Below are 22,214 nucleotides of genomic sequence, written 5' to 3'. Positions count from 1 at the left end.
AGAAACAGCCCATTAACGCTGCTCTCTTCATCACTTCTTTCTCCAGGGAAAGTGATCGTCCTTAACCCGTTAAACCCTGACGCGGGTTAAGTAAAGATGTCAGAAGACGTTGGCTTCTTGTGGCTGCTTAAAATTGCTTCTTCTATGCTGTGAGAGCCAGTCAGAGCTTTGAACAGGAAATGTCAACAGATGTTAAGACAGTGAAGCCTTGGTTAGAATATTTTACCTTTCATAAAATATAGAAGTAGCAGGCAAAAACCCAAAACCGAACACAGAAACTGATAAAATGAAGAACTAGCGTTAAATGCAACACAGTTTACAGACCAATAGACGCTATCAGTGATGCTAACTGCAAGAATACAAGATCAGATTACTATTTTGTGTGAAGGCAGGATTTAATGTAAAGTTTAATATGAGAAATATTATATTTCCACTTTGTAAAGATGTATGATTTGGATTTACTGCATTAAATTATTATACATAACTGGATGGACGCTGTGATTTGAGAAAGTTAATGTGTACACGACCAGTCAAAAGTTATATATATGTTTTAAAAGTCCAACATTTTATCTGGTTGTAAAAAAAAAAAAAAAAAAAAAAGTCTTTATATTCAGTATTAATCAACAATGTAGACAATGTTAGAAATAAATAAAAAGCATTGAATGAGAAGGTGTGTCCTGGTAGTGTACATGCAAAACTAGGGATAACATTGTATATTTTATTGTATATTTTTTTGCAGATGGCAATTTGTTAATCACATATGTCTGTACATGTGAAAAAAATCACAGTGAAGGAGTGCCAGGCTCTTTAAAAGTTTGGGAGCCACTTCTGTACAAAAATCAGAACAACAACAACACTTTGGCCAGTTCCTATTACAGAAAGAGGTCTTAACAAATAACAACAAGCTGAGTGTCTTATTCCTTATTATGGATATGATGAGTTGGTTGTGGTGGTGTGGTGTTGCGTGTTTCTGCAGAATAAAACCATCTAATTAGATGGTCTGATGAGATAATTAAAGGAAAAAGGGATTCAATGAGCTCTGTGGCGCCGAGTTTCACAAAGCTTGTTCAAGGAGCGATTAAAACCCAACAATGACAACTTGCTTTGATTCCACCTACAGAGGACTGATGTGAGGGGTTGCTGATGAATGGGGTAGTACAACAGGAATGAGGCCTACGCATCCCATGAGCGCTCGCAGAGGGATTTCTCATAGTGTGATAATACAATGGATTAGATAACATGAAAAATCCTGAGCTGCTTAATAGGGAAATTTCTTTCTCATCATCGCAATTAGTAGCAGTGCAATTCTCCATTTACAGGCAATAACATGTGAACCATCCCTAGTAAAAGAGAGTAGCAGCTGTGGTGTGTTGCATTAAGAGCTGGTTAAAAGGGAAACGAACGAGCACAGAGGAGAGTGAGTCAACAATGAATCTGCAAATCACAACAAGTTCAAAAAAGCGAAATCACAAGAGTAATCACGCAACAACTTGTGATGATTTTCACAGTGGAATAAAGTCAAAGTCTTATTCATCAGCCAAACTGATTGATGTATATTTATACTGGGATGCTTATTTGACCCACTTTTGCCTGCATGTTTCGCCCTCTTCACTCTTTCAGGCTTTCACTCATGAGGTTTAAGCCGGGTTTTGATTTCACTCAGAGAGAGCTTACACACTAGCTTAGCCTCATCTTTGGATAAAACCCATGTTGCCTGGGCATGGTAGAGGACCCATGGCAATGAGAGAGAGACAGGGAGACAGGGAGGAAGACGGAGGAGGGATTCTTGTGACAGATGGTCTCACTCGGCATTTGTGTCTGTGGGCAGTAATGCAAACAATGGCTCCCAAATACATTTTGGCATCTCTTAATCAATAAGGCTAGTGAGCCGAGTCAGTTTTAAATGACTTCGCCCCTCTTGTCTTCCATACGGCCTGAGATTTCACAGCCTCTGCTCCGTTATTTTTCCCTCTGCCTTCAGCCATATCCATCACCCTGCTTTCTCCCTCACTGTCACGCCTGCTCACCAGTTCACCCCCTCTACTTTCACCAAGACTCCTTTTCCAATCTCAGCCCTCATCCTCTCCCTCCTTCTGCCTCCCCAATCTCTCTCCTCCCTCAGTCTGCAAACAGTGTGACGTTGGAGACAGCCACACAGCATTTCTTTGGCTGACTCCTGTTTAGCCTCTAATAGGATTTACTCGGGGGCTGATTTTCTGCTCTTTGTCTTCCGTCCTGGAATGAAGTCTTCTCGCAGCCAATGGTGCAGGTGGTGGGTAGTAAATTATACACACTTCCCTCTGAGCTAGTTAGCATCACAAGTGACTGAAAGGGGGAGCTACAAACTCCCATCGACAACTGTTTTCACCACCAACACGGCCTCTCACCAAAACCTACACATCCACCGACACAAACCTGCATCTATAAAACCACCACAAACACTCATGCAATCCAGCATATAACCACATACACACACACACACACACACACACACACACACATAAAGGCACATATTCCAACCATGATGCACAAACAAACAAATCCTCTCCCTGCATTTATACACCCACTCTGCCTCCCCCCCTCACATCATCTCTGCCATCTCGGCGCACTTTAGGCAGCTCAATAACGCTGAAGCATAACAGTGTACAAAGAGAAATGATGCCAGTAACATGTGGGGCTGCAATGTATTACAATGGACAGAGGCCGAGGGCCTCATCAGCATCAATCTGATTGGACAGGACATCTCCTCTAGGCCTCCCCTCTCCCTCGCTCTCTCTCTCTACATGTCTAACTCAGTGTCTCTCTCTCTAACAGGTAGAATAGTATTGATGGCCGATCCCCAGCGGTGGTTGGGGGCTGTTTGGGGTCGTGGCAAAGCACTAACATCTGTCACAGGGTTCTCTGCAGCATGTTATAAATCTGCCGCACTGGAGAAGGTGGGAACATGAATAAGACATGGGGCTCAGAGACCTGTGATAGAGGAAACATATGTTGTGTGTTCATGTGCATGCATACCAGGCTGCTTGTTGAGTTATGTATGACATGTGCGCTGGTGTTCTGATAGATGTCAGGGGGTTTTTTGCTCTTTCATCCATGCTGCTGTCATATTGGAAAATCAATGCAGGTGCTAAACGTCTTTTCAAACAATAATAACAGGAACCGGATACATTGACCCAAATAAAATGCTCCATATTTAGTAATTCCATTTGCAAGCGGCAGACAAATGTCTACAGAGATCAGCTTTTGTATAATTTGCCGATTCGAAACGTATCCGCTTCGAAAATGTGTTTCTCTTTTACTTATCCGTCATGAACAGACCACCCTCATCCAACCAGAAGCCATTAGTCAGCCTTCTACGCAATGACCCCCAGAACATTCTCAATCAAACATGCCAGTATGAAAAGTGACGACAATACTTTGAAGTCAGCCCTCAGCTGTCTGCCAGTGCAGCGACGTGGGGAGCTTGATGAATACCTAAAACAACAAAGGCCCAACATGACTGCCACTCTCTCTAATTAGAGCAATACAGTAATTCTGATTGCATCGCACACCAAACACAACTTCCACATTTCCTAAAAAGACTTCCAATAGAATCTGCAGTTCACTGCTCTCACTCGCTCTCAGTGCACTTATTTATTTATTTATTTATTTGTGGGACTTGACAAAAAAACAATTTGTTTCCACACTTTGCTCACAACGAGGCTGGCCCTGTTTACCCAAATTAAAAGATTACCAAAATCCCCACTCGTAGTGACATTTAGCTCACTGACGATGATTTCTTTGAATACAGATCAGACGTGGTATTTAAGTAAATTCACGCCTTTCCTGGAGTTAATCAACCGGCCGAGCCTCTTCGCCTCGGAAGCCAAAATCACTTTCAAAGTCTTCGGTTGCATTTTCCTTTAAATTGGATACTTAAAAAATGTCTCTGAGCTCCTTTCAAGAAGAGAACTGCCAAATGAGACATCTGCTGCAGATGTCCAGGCTCTGTGACACTAAAGTATCCCAGCGTGTCTACTGACCAGCTGTTCCTATACGGCACAGAGGACAAAACCTGCACTCCTACTAAGCAGATCCAGCATTTAACAGCCTTGACCTCCCTCCCCTTCTGTATTCTGCTCTCTCTCCCTGGCAGGTGCAGCTCAGCAGTTGCTAGACATTGCTGACTCCGGCTAATCTAAAGAAAAGCTTCAGGAATACAAAAACTTTAGCCTGTCTGCCAGCCTACAGCTCCCACAGGGCCTCCCCCTGTGCCATCCACACTGTGCCGTGTGAATAGCAGGTATAGAGGTACAGGTGTGTATAATCCACAGACCTGCACCGTCAATTACTGCAGCTGTGAAGAGACTAAAAAATGACCTGTGCAGCAACAGAGTGGCGGTAGGGAACAGTAAGCAGCAGACATAGCGATCATATACTGCTCCATCACACCTTTATGGTCAGGGTTTGGATCGATTTGATCCATTACAAGTAATTTTATTTATTGATTTTGCTATTTATTTACAAATTTACATAGTTCAGTTTATTTAATGTACAGTTTATCAATTAATTTTATTTTTTTAGTCTGTTTATATGTATTTTTTAAATTTAATATATTCATTTTCTATTTTAATCTATCTCTATTTTAATGATAGATATTTTATTTATTTTAGTTATTTATCTAGCTTATTTTATCTTATTTTATTTCATTGCGTGTGTTATATAATCACTGAATTTTGGAAGTCCTTTATTGATAACTTGACTATGTTGTTGGGGTTGTTTGCACTGTTTTACTGCATCTTTTTGATTTTTGTAAAGCACTTTGTGTTGCATTTTTGTGTGTATGAAAAGTGCTATATCAATAAAGTCTGAATGATTGACTGAAAATAAAAGGAAAATCAGCATCTTCAGGATCTCTGAAACACCACAAACAAACATTCTTTATTGCTCTGTTGCACACCAAACGCATAAATTGCCCTCCGCTATGCAAACTCCACACAAACCCAGCGGCATCTCTCGCTGTGTGATCAAAAACTCAGACCAAGCAGGGTGGTTTGAATTCAAGATGAAACTCATCAGGTCAGCACCGGGAGGCAGGGCTTCCATTTCAAGCGTGTTCGTACAAAATGCAGCAGCGATGCCAACTCAGAAACGGCTCTTTATGTGCGTTTTAAAGGTGCTTTTTGCGGTTTTATGATCTGCTTGTATTAATTGTGCGCTTCACTGTGTGCGTAGGTGCAAAGCTATGAAGGAAGCTCAGCACGCTTCCAGTCAAGGTTGAGAACTGCAAATTGCCTTTGAAGTTTTGAAAATGAACAAGTGTGAAACAAGTGTGAATAAGGACAACACATTCAGTCATTGTGATTCTGGATCAGGAAACAATGAGTCCAAAGATATTGCAGAAATGGGTTAACGCGGTAACAAGGAATCTGGAGCTGCAAAACAGTTCCTTCATTTGGCAGCATCAGCAGGTGGTACAACAAAGACAATTCATCCAGCAAGTAGCTTAATTCAACATTTCCTCACTGCAGCCGACAGCGTGTACGGAGAAAAAACTAAATTCTACCAAATCAGCACCTGAAGACGATGCTCCGACATCAATCTGGGGAATAGAAAAAATAAATAAATAAAAAATACGCCTTTCAATATTTGCCTGGACACAGATCTGACAAAATGGTGGATGTAACAGTGTCAGTTAAGCTGCAATGGACTTCTGCCAGTAGTGGTATCTACTAGCAACGGAGTGCTCAAACTGACGCCAAGTGCTGGTGGCAGAATACATTCTCTCCTCCACTGCTCCAGCGCATAATACTCACTCCACAGTTTACTCATTAGAGAAATGTAAATTGAGATTTCAGACACTTACTTATCATCATTTTGCACCATCAAACGGCAGCTGTTGAGTCACACAACTGTAATTTTCACATCAATAAACTGTGAAATATAGCATTATGACACTGTTGGCAGAAAGTGGTGTGTAGGCCATGGACACAATGATTTTTGTTTTATTGTGAGGTTTTTAGGACATGACTTGGATATGAATAAATCCACATGCTGAGAAGATGGTGGGGATGAAATAGAATGTAGTATATAATAAATACGGAGTCATTTCAGATACAGATTTCTAACTGTTTAGGTTTCTGAAGTTTCTGCTTTTACCCAGTAGACTTTTCAGAGTTTACATTTGTGCTTCCATTTTACTATTTTGAGTGGCAGAAGAACCATTTTTGCAACTTAACATGCCTTAGTTTTCTTTTTTTTTCTATTTACATGCTTGCATCTTTTCAGATTTGTGGAGTTAGTCTCGAATAACTCATAGTTTTTTAGTCAACTGTGGATTGTTATTATATTTCTATGCTTGTTTTTCTATTATTTTAACAACAAATGGCTTCACACATCTACATCTAAACTTTCTTTCTCTTGTTTCTAACCAAGTTTTTTTTTTATTTCCAACCCACAAATATTTTCAGATTCCCTCTTGCAACTGCAGATGTAGCACTTATATTGTTAAATGGCTAAAATGAGAAAAAGTCCTTCTAATCATCTGATTTTCTTCCTAAACCAGCGTCAGGCCTTTTCTTTACCATGATCCAGACCGCATGTGTAAATTTTTTGCAAACTCAAGCAGTCAAAGAAAGGTTAACCCCCCGCGGATACAGAGTGGTGGCCCTCGCATTATGAAGGGATTAAATGAACGGTATACCTCCACCGCAGCATCACTTAGCTGATTGAGCTACCAGCAGCCTTTCTACAGTCCAATGAAGAGCTTATGATGGATTAAAATAACTATTGGGTAGTTAACAGAGGCTGGTAAAATGGCCTGATCCTCCTCCCAGTGTGTTTGGTTGGTGTAAAGACATAAAAACACAAACAAATCCATTACCAAGATTTATGCAGCATTATAAATTCACCAGGACAATAATAGTGAAAGGGCAGCATTACATCACGTTTAGAGCACAGCAAGTAATGAGTTGTCACAGATAGAGAATCAGATGGAGGATATTACATTACCCATGCCAACACTTTCAAAGAAGCCATTATTTCAACTTTAGTCATTACAGATTCGGGGAAATGAAAAAGAGGAAAAAGGAAAACAGCACTGAACTACAAGTTCTTCAAAGTCTATTAGCTTACAGGAACATAAAGGGCAAAGAATTAAATCCTCCTTGATGCTACCTTGGCAGGGGTGAGGAGAAAATGGAGGGTCGGTGGTGGCGTGGCGTTTGAAGAGGACTCAGTGGGACAGAACACTCGACAAATGACTGCACATTAAAGGAGCAGGAGACTGCTTCTCTAAACTGTGGCCAAATGGTTTTGTTTTTGTTCATTTTGTCATGAATGACTTCTGTAAAATTCAGAGGAAACCTGCAGGAGCTTCACAAAAATAACACGAAGACCTCATTTAAAGTGGATTTTAAAATCTCTACAAAAGCACACAACAGTTTGAATGGTGGACATGCAGAAATTTGAACTTGTTTCACCGCAGTAACGTCATCATGTACCATTTGGGAACAGAATAGGAAGACATTTTTGCACAAACATTCATGCCGCCCAAAGGATGAAGGGTATTGACTTTGATTTTCAGAACACTGTAAATATATATGATAAGCGTGGTAGCATTGTTGTCGTTAGCATTAACATAAACTACCAGTGTGGCTAATTTCAGCCTTAAAAAGGCTCATGCTGCAACTGATTTTGACCATGTGCCTGCATATTATGGCTCCCTCGTCTTGTGGCGCACTTTATATGTTCTTTTTCTGAGATGTTTACATGTATTTTCTGTATACCTTGGAAGCTCATGCAGCAACAACAGGGAAAAATCTACCTTACAGGCTAAAGTAGTCCCGAAATATGCATAGGTTTGCATTTACATAATGACACAGCAATGTGGCAACTTTGCCGTCCCCTTTCTTTCACTTCCTCTGAATAAAATTTCAGACAGGAAAAAAAAAAGTTAGAAAAGCTTTGCTTGTTATGTATACTTTTCTGCCCTAGAGAACACACTTGTACTTTTAAATCAAGGTGGAAAATCTGCGGTGCAAATCTCAGGATGTGTGAGGAACCAGTGTGAATTCAGTATGATTCATTTCAACAGAAATGTTATTCACATAAGACATTCAACACTGCATTGTCCAAGACGGCAAGAGTGTTCAGCCATACTATAGAAGTTTTTTCACTCACTTTTAACCTTGCCAGAGGTTTATACATATCTGTTTACAATCTACAGCAGATCGTTCTTGTCCTTGCTCCATGTTGATCTCTAAAATCACTACAACCGTTTTTCTCTGTGACAGTATTGTGAGCTGATGGTGTACAAAAACCATATTTCTCCTGACAGGCATCAATACTTGCGAGATAGATATTCTTCTGACTTTTCGCTCCCACTGTTGAAATCATCCTGTTCATTCTCTCCGGTTGCTCCAGCCTATAAATAGGACAGCATCTGCCAGTTGTGTGGTCAGGCGGTATATCCAGCCAGCCTTGAGCTGTCATCTTTAAACGATAAGAACGTGGGATGGCTGAATAGTGGAGAATTTCTGTGTGCACGGTATCTGTGTGACATCCTCATTAATATATATTCCACCAATGCAAGGACAAATGAGGCCAAATAAGGACAAACATGACACTGCAACTACCTCTCTGGGCCAAGTTCCGTCATCAAATCGCTGCTATCTTAAGCCTCTTTCAGCTCTTCTTTCATCATGTTTATTCATGTCTTGTCTTTGTTTTTTTTTTTTGTTTTGTTTTGTTTTTTTACATTTTTCCCCCACCATTGCTGGTATTCATGGTTATTCTTTTCCTCATTGCTCTTCTCACCCATAATCATTTTTCCTGCCACCGCTGTATCCTCCACCTCTATTATCTCATCCTCATTCCACTCACTCGCCCTCCCCTCCCCTCCCCTCCCCTCCCTGTTTATGCCCACCTCTCCTCCCTCTTTGCTGTGACATGGCAGGGTCCTGACTGCCACTCACAGTGGGATGGCAGCGAACAAAAGAGCAAAGCAAAAGGTTAACTTCTCCCAGTTGTCACTCAGCGCTCGCCACCCTGCCTCGTGTCTAGTGCAGGAATCCGAGGCCCTCCTCATTGATCCTCACGTCATGGACTGCACATTATTCCCCCGCTCTCTCTCCAGAAACCAAATGTCCCCTAATCACCCACTTCTGTGAATATTTGATTACCAGGAGAGACGGGCTGTAAACAATAATTAAGCATGTTAAATGATACCCAATCAAAGCTTACAAAAGGCATGTTCAATCGGAAGAAAAGCAACTCTGAATCATTTTCAATGTGAAATAACAAGCTCTGCAGTGACAAAAAAAAGCAGCATCTACAACGTCTGTGTCCTTTGTGCAGACATGGCATCGTGTTTAATTACTGTCTCGGGCACTGTCAAAAGAAACCATTGTTAAGATAATTACTATGAGTTCAGTATGTATATTCTCCAACAAGTGTAGGTGTAAAACTTCATCTTTGACTGTACTACTGAACTAATTAGAGTACAGCACAAATGGCAAATGATTTGCGAGCCAGTCGGTTAGATTAATATACTTACGCATCTCAAGAAATGGCGACTGATAAATTAGCCAAGTCACATGTGTCTGTAATACATATTGCCTCTTATCTTTGCAGCAGAAAGCCAGAATATCTTTGTATACTTCAGATTTATTTAAAGAAACCAGATGACAGCCAACTTCACAGCAGCCTCGCTGGATTTAATTTTATAAAGGAAACGTGAATTAAAATACTAGATATCTGTATCATTTGTTGAGGAGTGCAGCTAAATGACACGGGATAATTATAGCAAAAGGCAAGACATATTATCATCTTTCTGTGCCTGTCAGGGGCACTATGAATAGCAATGAGTCATCAAGGCCTTTGTGCAACTGGGGACGAAAGTACAGGCTGGTAACTAAGTGCAAGGGACATAAACAGCTTCTGAAGGTCCTCAGGAGCCCATTATCGTCTTAATGATTCATTTTAGCAGAATAATTTTTAATCACTTTTTGAAGTCAATAGTGTATCAACGTCTGAGAGAGATAACCTTGGCTTAAATATCATTGCTGCTGATTCCCTTTCTGATCTGTGGAGGTGTGTGCATTGTGGCCACTTACAGTATGAAGGGGGATCCAGAGGAGGCAGACTAAGCATTTAAAGGGATGATAAATGTGCATGAACAAGATTGTGGATCATCATCATTCAGGGAAAGAAAGAAAGAAAAAGCCAGACATATTTTTTTTCTCCTCTCCTGCGATTACATAAGAAGAAGATTGGTGCCGGAACCACATTTGATCATCTTCAAATGAATCTTATTTCACATTATCTTTTTTGTGCTGCTGTGCTCTAACTCAATGCTTCCACCTAGCTTTTCAGCCACAGAAGACACCTTGCTTTGGTACAGTGGCAGAGTGCTTTGCAGGTGGTGAAACACACACACACACACACACACACACACACACACACACACACACACACACACACACACACACACACACACACACACACACACACACACACACACACACAAACACAACTCCCCTCACTCACAGGATCACATGAATCATTGCCTGCTCTACTAGCCATTGCATCAACATGTGAATGAACAACACCCTCTCAGGAGATCAGGACAGTGAAGACTTCCATGCAGCAAGCACCGGCCTTATAACTAGAAGCCCTGAGGCCCCATGTAGTCACATAAAATAGCACATTTTAGTGCAGATAGGATGCAGATGAAGGGATCCCACTTACCTTCTTGCACAGCCTGGAAAGGGTTGTTAGGCTCGATCAGTTTCACAGAGTGGGTGATTTTCTCGCTCTGCAGAATGTCATCATTCAGACTCAGGTCTGAGATGGCAAGTTGGAAAATCTCGTCGTCTCTCACGGCGTTTTCCTCGAATATGGCACCTGTTGAATGAAAATATTAAGTTATTTGGAGAGTAAGAGCAAACTGAGGGGAGTTGAGGGTGATGGAACGCAGTTTCAGCTTCACTGTTGGAACTTTTTGGTGGTATTTTCCTAAATTTGTAAAAGGGATGCAAAATTGAATGGAGGTTTGTTGAATTTAGCTTTTGTGCTTTTGTATTTTTGTGCTTATTTACACCAGAAGTTCTCCAACTTGTGCGTATTCTGCGCGCCCCAGGAGAGGTTTCAGCACCACGGACAGCGACAACACATAACCACTTGTTTTGCTTCATCCATCTCTTACCTTCAGTCAAACTCAGAAACTGTCATGTCTCTTAGGCCTCATGCAGGAGGCACACTGAAGCTGAACTGTCTCCCCCTCACTCCTCCCCCTTATTTTCTCCCTCCTTCCCCTGTTTATCAAAATGGCATCAGTTGCCATCATGAGACGCGCATATATTACGGCCAGGAGAAGAGAAATAAAAGGGTTTCAGGAAACGAGAACTGGGGTACCCTAACGTTATGCGGGGCATCAGCCAATATTATCTGGACCGAGTCCCATCGCTGTATTAAGCCAGTGACTGAGCACCTGCTGCTTGCCAGACTGTTGCAGTAAACTGTGAGCAGCAGCAGCAGTAGCAGCAGCAGCAGAGGAGCACCGAGACGAAATTTGCCCACAGTGACATTGACATTTTTATCTGAGATTACAAGGCCAGTCATCACGAGTGGCTACGTGCCTGTGTGTGATAAGAGGGGCGCGAATCAATGCAGTTTGAAAGAGGGGGAGAGGTGGAGAGGAGGAGAGGAGGAAAGGGGGGGGGGTCACGTATGTATTTCAAAACTAGAAAATCAGTGCGATAATTAAGGACAAACACTGGATCGTTTGAACATCACGGTGAGTTTAAAGCACCCCCACCCCCACCCCCACACACACACTCTATCCACATCCACCTCCACACACACACAGCATCTCCGCAGCTCTGGTTTGAAGTTTGAGTACAAAGAGGCTCTATGCGTTTTGCATCTCTAAATCCAAACTCCACTGACATTCCCTCTGTCTCGTCATTGACATTGCAGTCACGTTCCGGTGAAAGTTCAGGCTTGTCGGGTGCGCACAGGAGGTAGCTCGGTTTAAAAAAAAGCCTCATCTATGTCACTACTGGACTCAAATTTCTTCAAAGCTGCAATAAAACAGGCCTGTCTCCTTGTTGTGATGTATATTTTGAATGCAAGACTCAAATCGAAAGGCCGTCAATGATGAGGTTTGGACGTGAAGCCAGCATGAATGCAGTGATCTGCCGTCGAAAAGTGGAGGAAGTGTCGGCAAAAGCAGCCTAATAAGCAAATTATAGCGCGAAATACTGAGTAAATAGCTCTGCCAGTGCAGCTCAGAGGCATGCGTATTTACAAAATACCAACTTTTCAACTCGTTTGAGAGTCAAAGTGTTGCTTAAGCACAGGATGCGAGCTGAATAGACTATTTATCCCGCCCTCTCGCCGAAAATCCTGTGATCAAGGCAGTATGAGCAGGCTGAGCTTTTATTCCCGCAACCCCCCTCTCTCTTTTTAACAGCCAGTCTAACCCGGACAGTATGTTGTTTTAATCGGACGCTTACCGATATGTATGATTGAGTCCGCTTTGGCCGAATTGCACTGCAATATCCACAGGGAAAGGCAGATCAGCAGCAACTCCATCTCGGGATTTCAGTGAGGCGGCTCATCCAAGCTCTGCTCGGCTGTCCTATACTGTCCAAATGGAGCCCCCCCTCCTCAGCAAAGAAGACGAAGAAAAAAAAAAGCAAGGAAAAAATCAAAACCCTCAATGCCAAACAGAACCACGATCCTCCTGGCAGAGCAGACCTGCGAGAAACCCTGCAGAAATGACCACAGTGGGTTTTTCCCCCTCTCTCTTTCTCGTCTTTTTTTAAACCGAGAAAAACAAGACGACCGCAGGAAAAGGTGCACGACGAGGAAGAACCGACGGGGACCCGAGAAAGACTGAAAAGACAGGTAGCCCGGTGAGAGAGACCGGCGTTACCTCTCTCACTCTCGCCTCTCTCCCTGCGCTCCGGCGTCTAAAGCATGGCAAGCAGCACAAAAAAAAAGAAAAAAATGCGGAGGAGGGACACCCCTCTAACTACACACGGAGAGACGCTCACATACACACTCACACACAAAAAAACTCTTCAGTCCTGTCTCTCGATCACGTGATTGCAGACACTTCACGACTCGGCTGCTGTCCCGACAAGCCGGGTAGAAATGATTCGGACCAGCCGGAGAAAGACGCGTGGAGAGCCGATAATTACGCACATGATCGGAAGGTTGGAACGAAAAAAAAATGAACTCCTAAACGCCACAACGCTTCAATTGAAAAGAAAGAGGGAAAAAACAACGCAACACGGTCTGTATAAGTCGACGGCAGGTTACTTTTGGAGAAGTTTTCCTTTTTTTTTTTCATTCGAGGGAGCGGAAGAACGGCTGAGGCGCATTTCAGCGCACTTTTGCGGCGACGGAGCGCAGCTGATGTGGCGGAGAAATAGATTTACAACACCGTGAGGCTCGCGAGGGCTGATGGATGAGGGACAGACGTGACAGGAGCCACAACGCCTGACTGAACCGGGTGGAACAGCTGGACGGAGTTAACGGAGGCGCATTGTTTTCGCAGAGGAACAAACATGAAATAATGTTGTTGTATTTTTTTGCACGTTCGACTACTTGATTGTCGCTTCAGCAGCCTGGGGTGCCTTTTTTTTTCAAATCGTCGGATTATGGTATTGGGGCTATACACAGACACGCTTGTCTATAGTGTGCCAGGGTGCCGCCTCACAATGCGTGAACAATGTGTGCAGAGCTGCAAAGAAGAGGAAGAAATCGTAGCAGAGGTGGGATTTCTGGATAGGCATAATCTTACAATTAAAGGATATTTCTCGTGGCAGTAATAAAAACGGAAATATCTCTTAATTGTCTGGTTAAGTCTGTCAGAGGCGCGCAAACTTTCAGCACCGTGGACAGCTCCTTCACATGACAAAAGACAACTGGAGAGTCAGAAACCTCCATCTGTTTTTTATTCTGTCTTTCCAGGAGACTAAATCAAGGTACCGGCCAGTAATCTGGGGGGGAAATGCTTCACACACACCCATGCATCACCCTCCAGGATTTCAAATGCAGTCGGGGAATAAACTTAACATGCCTCCCAAAGTTTTTGTAAAATCACACACTACCCCTACTGGCCATCTGTGAAAAATGCAGCCGTGTTGGCGCAAAACATCATTTTTTTCATAAGGATTCATGTTCATGCGTAAATTTGCTCCACGTCATTTACATAAGAAATGAGGCTAAGTGGAAGCTGGAAAATCACTGCTTTTCATAGCAAACTGAGCCAGTAGCACTCCAATATCTATGTAAAATAAATGGAAACAACAGTAGGTATTCATGTCTGAAATTTAGGTAAATGCTAATACACACATTAGAGATACATATCAGAGTTTGTACAAAGCATTAGCTCTGACAGCAGAGGAAAAAAAGAGACTTGGTGCAAGAAATGAATTACTGCCTTTTGATCCCAATTATGGTCCCCAGAACACAGATCAATCTCATTTCAATGAGATCAAAACAGAAAGATTAACCTTGAGATTTGAGTTTTAAGCTGACAGGCATTTAAAACAGCCATAAAAAATTCATCGCATCCCAGCAGACGAATAAATCTCCTAATTTCGCTGATATATGAAGCAATATGCCGCTGAGATTTCGTCAATAAATTATTAATTTTTAATGGTGAATTAACTGACATTTCATACAGGTCCTCTTACATTGTGTTTTTTGTGCTTATTATGACTCCTGATTCTTTTTCTTCCCTCCTCCCACTCCTCCTCTGATGTTGGAGCAAAGTAATACATGTTGTGCAACTTGTGCAAAACCTGCATGAGAATAATAAAGGTGTGTTCATTCTCACTAACATCTATAAGGTGCAATGAAGCTGCCCTATGTGAGTTTCACACACATATGATGATGAATATTTTAAAGAAGATTTTCCAAATAGATCTAGAGACGGCATCCTGGATATGATATTAATAACAACTGTATGGTTCAGGAGGTAAAATAAATATTGTATTAAGTGACTGTAGCCTCTGGTTTACAGGTGAACTGTGGTGGAACAGGACAGGGCTCCATTTAATGAGGATACGTAAGTATACTGTCAGTGGAAAATCATACTGTCCTGTTATATGGCAGCAGTTACCTTACAGAAAGGCATACTTAAAATAATGTATGTGCTCAAATATTTATTCTCTGCATATAGAAAGGTATTTATGAGACATCTGAATGAATAGCACAGTGTGTTTTGCACCATATGCAGGCAGGTCCAATGCATTAGTAAGTAGATTTAATGTGATTGACAGAATACTTTTTTTCCATGGAAAGTGAGCTAGCCAGCGGGTAATTTCTACTTGATTCATGGCTGCTCACTTTTTGGTCCAAAAAACCTCCCATAATGATTAGGTCTACATTTTAAAAGTCACTCTCTTGTCAGCGTTTTGTTCCTTCAGGTTCACTTCTGAAGTGCACCTCCATGCACTTCCATGCGTGTCAACATAAGTCAGTCTCAAAAGTGCTGCGAAACAGCCACCGAGACATTGGCGGGTAGGTCACGCCTGCTCTCAGCAACGAAGGTGAAATTTCATTGTCACACAAACCTGAGTCATTAATGTTTATGGCTGTGAGCAATGGAGTGAAAAGGAAAGACAGACTTTTGCTCCGCCTTTTTGGAGCAAGGCCAAAAAGTGAATTTACATAAAGAGAAGCTGTCACATTTAGAAGTATCAAAGCCAGGGAAATAAAACTGCTGTTAGTTATGAATAAATAAGTGGCACTGCTGCACAGTAACCTCTTCCTAATGCCTTATTCGTCTTTCAATAACTTGTTTTTTCTCTATCCAAAATAAAGCACCTTTCTCCCACAAAAACCCTACAGCACAGCTCTCTCATGATTAATTGTTTCTATATAATAGTGTGTGTGGGTCTTCAGTTCCCTCTGATGAGTCCCATCCCTCAGTTTAATCTTAAACAATTTCGGCATGCATGGCTCGGGGCGCTGCACTCTGCTGCCTGTGAACTGATTGCTGTTTACAGTGGAACTCACATGCTTTGCTCCTGTGCAGCTGGTCTCTGTCTTCACTGATTTGTATTACTATTATTGCACATCCGCTGTGTTTGCTTTAGAGTCCAAGAATAGAAGTCTATTCAAACACAACTCTTCTTGTACATTAATAGATAATTACTAACTGTATCTATTGTGTTCGCCCTCATGCACGAACACGAAGACATGATTTAATAACTGTGCTGTACTGTAGAAAAAGTCCCAGTTGAATCACTTCATTAGCCTTTAGCCTCACATGTATGGTCTGCAGAAAGAGCTGGACAGAGCCAGCAGCCTGCAATCAAATGTACTGTACGTCACCGTAATTACTGCAGCAGCTGGCATACATACAGTCCGTTATTACCAGCGAGGAAAGCACTGAGAGGAGAATGCCAGCGGATGTGGCAACATTGCAGAGGATAGCAGGAGATCGCACCTCGACGTTATGAGTTGATTGAAGGGTCTGTCACTATGCAGCTTGCTCTGACCATCTCATTCTGATCCTGGTTGTGGTTCTATGAAGCCCCCGTGCATCAATTTGGAGGAGGGTTAAATCTGAGACAAGTTGAAAATCCATTCATGTCAAGCCCAAATGTGCGGGGAATAGCAATAAGTGTCTGCAGCACTAGAGGTGAATAAGCAAGGTTCTCTTTTCCAAATACACAGCCTGAGGTAACATTATAGATTAATCATGTTATGGGAGAATAAGCACAACCTCCATCACAGACTCAGAATCTCAATGAGTGAACTGTTGACTAGCTGCAACATTATACATTTCGACATTACACTTCAGCAACCTTATTGAAATACACACTAGATAATGAATATATAACTGAGTATATGGAAACATATACCAGTGGACAGAAGCTCTGAAGTGAAGTGAAAGTCTGTCAGGAGGAGAGGACTTCGACGGCTGCCATGAGGTTTTTCTGAGTTTTCAAAGTTGGAAAATAACTCTGGATTCAGTCTTGGTCAAGCATGCAGCCTTCAAACCTGGACGCGTTTAAGGCCAGTAATGCAGTCGATCAACACAAGGTCAAGACCTGCTTTAAGTAGACCTATTGTTTACATTAGTGTAGGAATGATTTTTCAGACTTTCACTGGAGATGTGTCCAAAGCCTTACACAGCTCAGACAATATATTATTATTTATACTCTAGTCAGATTCTATTCCCATAAAGAACAAATGTGAAAACAAAGAAAACAAAAAAAAATAGAAAGAATAAAAGAATAGACTGGTTCCATGATCAATTGTGGTTTGAAAAATGCAAAACAGTTTTTTTTCTAGCTGGATTTATTGTATGTGAAGTAAGCTGCTCATGAATAGAGGGGGGAAAATGCTGTTCTGGGGTTTTTTTTCCTCTTTTTTTTCTCCTGCTCTCCAACCCTGTGGCTCAGCATCATGTCAGTGTGCAACAGTGAGAGTGGTTTGCGGTTAGTCCTATTAAAAATAAAAGAAGAGGAGCACACGGAAGAGATGCGGTCGGTGTTTTCTGTTTTCGCTGACCACAGTTCAGTGTTTATGCAGGCCTGTGGGGACACAATACAGTAAACGGACAGTGCGTCTACCAGCTGTCTGTTTATTTGCCCATCACAAAGGCGTAAAAAGATTAAACCACTTTCAGTTCTATGGATCTCAAAGTTCTTGTTTCATTAAATAATTGTATTCATCTGAAAAACCTGTCCATGAATTCATAATGAAAATCAGCCTTGTTATTGTAGCCAGCAGCCTCCATATTATCCAGCATTAGCAGGATCTGCAAAATACTAATTTAGCCTGCAGCAATGTTTACCATTTATACACCTAATAGCGACTGTTCATCCATTTGTTTTGGGTGCCCTGAGCAACGCTATTGAACCCAGAGCTTGTGTCAGCTACATTTCACTCCAGCTGTGCCTGCAAGACAGTCATTAGTGGATGGGGTTATTTAAAGGGGAGCCAATTAGCAGGAATGCACTTAGAAATCTACCTGCAAAGAGGCATACTTTGCAAATGAGAACAACAAAATCCTTTGAGTATTTTAGTTTTTTAAGAGCAGGTCAGTCTGAATCATTTTAAAATTCAGTATTAAAGGAAAGCTACCAAAGGTAAGCAGAGAACACACATAGCGCTGAGACACAGAGAAGGACTGTCTGAAATTCAAAAAGCTCTCCTGCTGCCTGGCAAACATCTATTTTTCCAATTATCCTCATTTTGTAGCTTTAAAAAAATGCAAAATGATATCTATGGACAAAAGCTATTGAAAGTTCTCCATTTTTGTGGGTATTATGCAAAACAAACCAATCTAAAGGTACTGTGCAAAGTGCTTTAACAGCAGCGTCTGTCTAGCAGCCACACAGAGAAAATATGCAAATCCACTATCCACTATATGGCAGTTAGCTCCACACAGAGTATTTTGGCAGAAGTTCTACAGGTGATCGCATTTATTGTGGACATTATCACTGCGTATAAAGCATAAAATCGTTCAGAAATTGACAGTGTAGTACAGGCGTGTCAAATTCATTCTAGTTCAGGTTCCACATTCAGCCCAATTTCATCTCAAGTGGGCCGGACCAGTAAAATCACAGCATAATAGCCCATAAATAACAACAACTCCAAATTTTTCCTTTGTTTTTGTGCAATAAAGTACATTCTGTAAATGTTCACGTCAGGAATTATCTTTTTAGAAAACATTATGAACAACCTGAAAATAAGTTCAATTTCACCAATATTATGCCACAATTTATCATTTACACATTACAATTTAAGGATCACAGAGTGTCTACTAAGGAACAAAACATTTAGTCATCTGGAAATGGACAACATAGTGTTTTAGTTTATGATCAAGATGACAAAAGTCAGACAAAAAACAACAAAAACAAGACAAAATTTTACAAAAATAAGAAACAAAATGACCAATAATGAGACAAGAAGGTATACAAATGACACAAAAATGACAAAAGTGAGAAAAACACAAAAAAAAGAAAAAAAACAACACAAGCGAGACAAAAAAAACCACAAAATGACGCAAACAATACACAAAACAATGAAGCAAAACACAAAGTGACAAAAATATGACAAAAAAAATAAGCGAGACAAAAAAGAAACACAAAACGACAAAAACAATAAAACAACAAAAACATAAGACAAATAACAAAAGTCAGACAACAAACAAAAACATGACAAAATATTCCAAAAATGAGACACAAAATAACACAAGAACAATGTGCAATCTAGTATTTTACTTGATGATCAAAACAACCTGTCGAGGTCTAGAAATTATTTTAAATTTATAGTTTTACAAATGTACAATCTGCAGTTAATGTCTTCTCTGTAATTTTTTCACTTTGAGGGCCGGATTGGACCCTCTGGTGGCCAGGTTTTGGCCCGCGGGCCACATGTTTGACACCCCTGGTGTAGTATCAAAGAGAAAAGTCAGGCCAACAGCACAGCCCCCAGCAAGCATGGAACTATTTATAACCAAGTCCGAGCCATATTTCAGCACTTTTAGTTTCCTACACGTGGCCAACTTTCCAAAGTTTCCATCCAGCTTTCTCTGCAATTTTCACTCTCTCTGATGCTGTCCCGACATGACACAGTTCCTTTCCTGTCCTCTCACTCCAGCCTTCACAGAGGTATTTGAAAGATCATTCTCCCCCCTCATACTGCGTGTAAGAGGTAGAGATGACAAGAATCTTAGTATTCGGCTCAGTTCCTGCTGCTCTTTAAACTCTATGGGGTTCCTCCTTTCCCTTTGGCCCACAAGACTACTTTTAAGAAGTTTAAGCCTCGGGCCTAATGACAAAATCTAACACAATAAGCGTTACTGATACGAAACCAAATTGGATTTCCTTTCAGTGCCTCCAAATGTATGCTGCTTCTCACTTGATGACTTGTGAAACTCATCCTGATAGAGTTCCTATGCAGAAATGTCCTCGCAGTCCGTTACCACGCACAGCTGAGATTTATCAGCACCCTATAAATCTGCTGCTTCCATACTGAAAATATACAGGAATATGCCTCATTTCCTTATTTAAAAGCAGATATTATGGAGAGAGAAAAAATGGCAGTTATATTGCTGGCTTCCATTTGGGTAATTATCCTTCAAATTTGGGGTAAATGACAGAGTATCCTGGTGACATCTGATTAATTAGAATGGGATTTAATAGGCCTAGCTGGGCTCTATTGGATTAATTAATTGGCAGATGATATAGTCTAGTGTTGCAGGCCTATTACGTTAACTGTCACACTGCATTTGATGACAAGGTGCCAAGCGATCCATTCAGTGACACAAACATGATTGGAGTAGGATATTATCCCGTTCAGGGAGGCCTTCGATCATTTTAAATACACGATGCCGAGACTTAACAGTAATGACAAATTCATGAATTGTCTGATAGACGTACATTACTTGATGCAGCTGTCATTCAGAATGAACGGGGCTCCTTGATAGATAATATTGACCGTTTGCTCAGAGCAGATAAGTACAGTACCTTTCTTTCATTTGCATACAATCATCTCCAGTCTTCTCTGAGGATGAGAAAGAAAGGACAAGAGTCCTGGTAGGTAGAGCCATTTTAACCACGAAAAATTGAAACTCTAGAAATTTTGTTTTGTACCTCCATTAAGCTGAGGTATGAACCCAACAAGTCCTCAGTGCCTTCCATCAACATGATACACCACTGTTGGAAACATGCATACATTTTTTAGTGTTCTGTCAACGCTATGTATTCAGTTTGATAAGGTTTGGGCACAGTCAGGATTTGGATGGAGCTAGAAAGAACATCCATTTTCTTCTGCTTCTCCGGGGTTGGTCATGGAGGCAGCAGCTGAAGCAGGTCATTCCATACATCCTTCTCCCCGACAACTCTTTCCAGTTCTTCCTGGGGCATCCTGAGGCATTCCCAGGCAAGATTAGATATATAATCCCACCAGTGAGTCCTGGGTTGACCCTGTGGTATCCTCCCAGGTAGACATGCTTGGAAAGTCTCCCAGAAGGCATCCGAATCAGATGCCCAAACCACCTCAACTGGCTCCTTTCGACACAAAAGAGCAGCGGCTCTACTCCGAGCTCCCTCCATAAAAAATTATCTTAATCTGGGTTTATTAAAGCTATTGGATTATTATGAACAGGATAATGAATGTTTAAAGAAGGCCACAGTAACAGACTGTAAGAAACAGGGAACTAAACAACAGTCTTGTGTGTTTCAGCCAGGTGTTTTACTGACCTGTCCACTGACCCCAACATCTTTCTTCTGTGGCCTTAATGGTTCCATAACAAGGTGTCTTTTATTATTTAAAGGCTTAAAAGGATAAATACTAAGCCTGCAGTGAGATACATGCACATTAGGGATGTCCAATACTATCAGCCTGATATTGGCATAAAAATGTAATATCGGTCAGTATTGTTATCTGGGATTGTTTGTTGGAGTTTTTTTTTTGTCTATCATGGAAATGAATAAAATAATGCCTGGATTTCACTGGCATTTACTGGACTCATAGAGGGAGAGAGGGAGAGTCTGAACTGTTGTTTGAGACAATTTTTTAAAAAAGCATGAATATGGCATTTTTTCCATAACTTTAGTTGAATGCATCCAATGGGGCATCCCAATAAAATTAGGCATGATGTGTTAATTCCACAAGAGGAGAAACGTGATGTGGCCTAAAATTAGTTTAATAGCCCACATATATCGGTATCGGTAGATATGGGAATCAGAAATTGAGAGTTAGACAATATCAGCATATTGGTTATTGGCAAAAAAGACAATATCAGACATCCCTAATACACACATGTTGTTTTGGGGTATTTGCTTTGAATTACAGTCTCTGTTTGACCATATAATTGAGTATATAGGCCCTAAAATGTCAGATACTACACTTCACATAATGCAGCTGAAGAGCATTAGACTTTCCTTGCCCATAGCTGTCACACCTCCAGTCTGTAAGGATTTGGATTAGATATTTATAGGCTCATTCGCAAACTGAGTTTACTCCCATTTCCACCTGTAGATCATATTTCTTCTGCCCACCTGGTGTCCAAACCGAGCTCCCTCCTCGCTGCTCGTCTTATTGTCCATTACAGAGGCTTCCTGCTGTAACATGCATGCAGCTGAAGACTCTGGCGCTGGCCTACAGGGCAGTGAAAAGAACAGCTCATTTCTGCCTCCGAGTCATGGTCGGAGCCCCACACGCTGGCTGATTGACTGCACCTTCACCCTGAG

The 22,214-nt window shown here is 41.4% G+C and overlaps 1 protein-coding gene across 3 annotated transcripts in view; it reads right to left on the bottom strand.

The window, feature by feature from the left end:
* grid1a (glutamate receptor, ionotropic, delta 1a) overlaps positions 1-22,214 on the bottom strand; it is a 332,162-nt gene that overhangs the window by 260,696 nt on the left and 49,252 nt on the right. Inside the window, exons 1-2 of one of the 3 annotated variants that reach the window (XM_055018769.1) lie at positions 12,498-13,296; positions 10,729-10,884 (exon numbers count right to left, since the gene is read on the bottom strand). In XM_055018769.1, the coding sequence (XP_054874744.1) occupies positions 10,729-10,884; positions 12,498-12,576 (235 nt within the window). In that variant the 5' untranslated portion in view covers positions 12,577-13,296. Of the gene's footprint in view, positions 1-10,728; positions 10,885-12,497; positions 13,297-22,214 lie in introns of those variants that run through there. The other 2 variants (XM_023271458.3, XM_055018770.1) reach the window with 2 other exon arrangements.

The sequence above is a fragment of the Amphiprion ocellaris genome, chromosome 16, assembly GCF_022539595.1.
Source record: "Amphiprion ocellaris isolate individual 3 ecotype Okinawa chromosome 16, ASM2253959v1, whole genome shotgun sequence".
Taxonomy (NCBI): domain Eukaryota; kingdom Metazoa; phylum Chordata; class Actinopteri; family Pomacentridae; genus Amphiprion; species Amphiprion ocellaris.
Note: the sequence above shows the minus strand (reverse complement) of the source record. Positions and strands in the feature narration are given on the sequence as shown.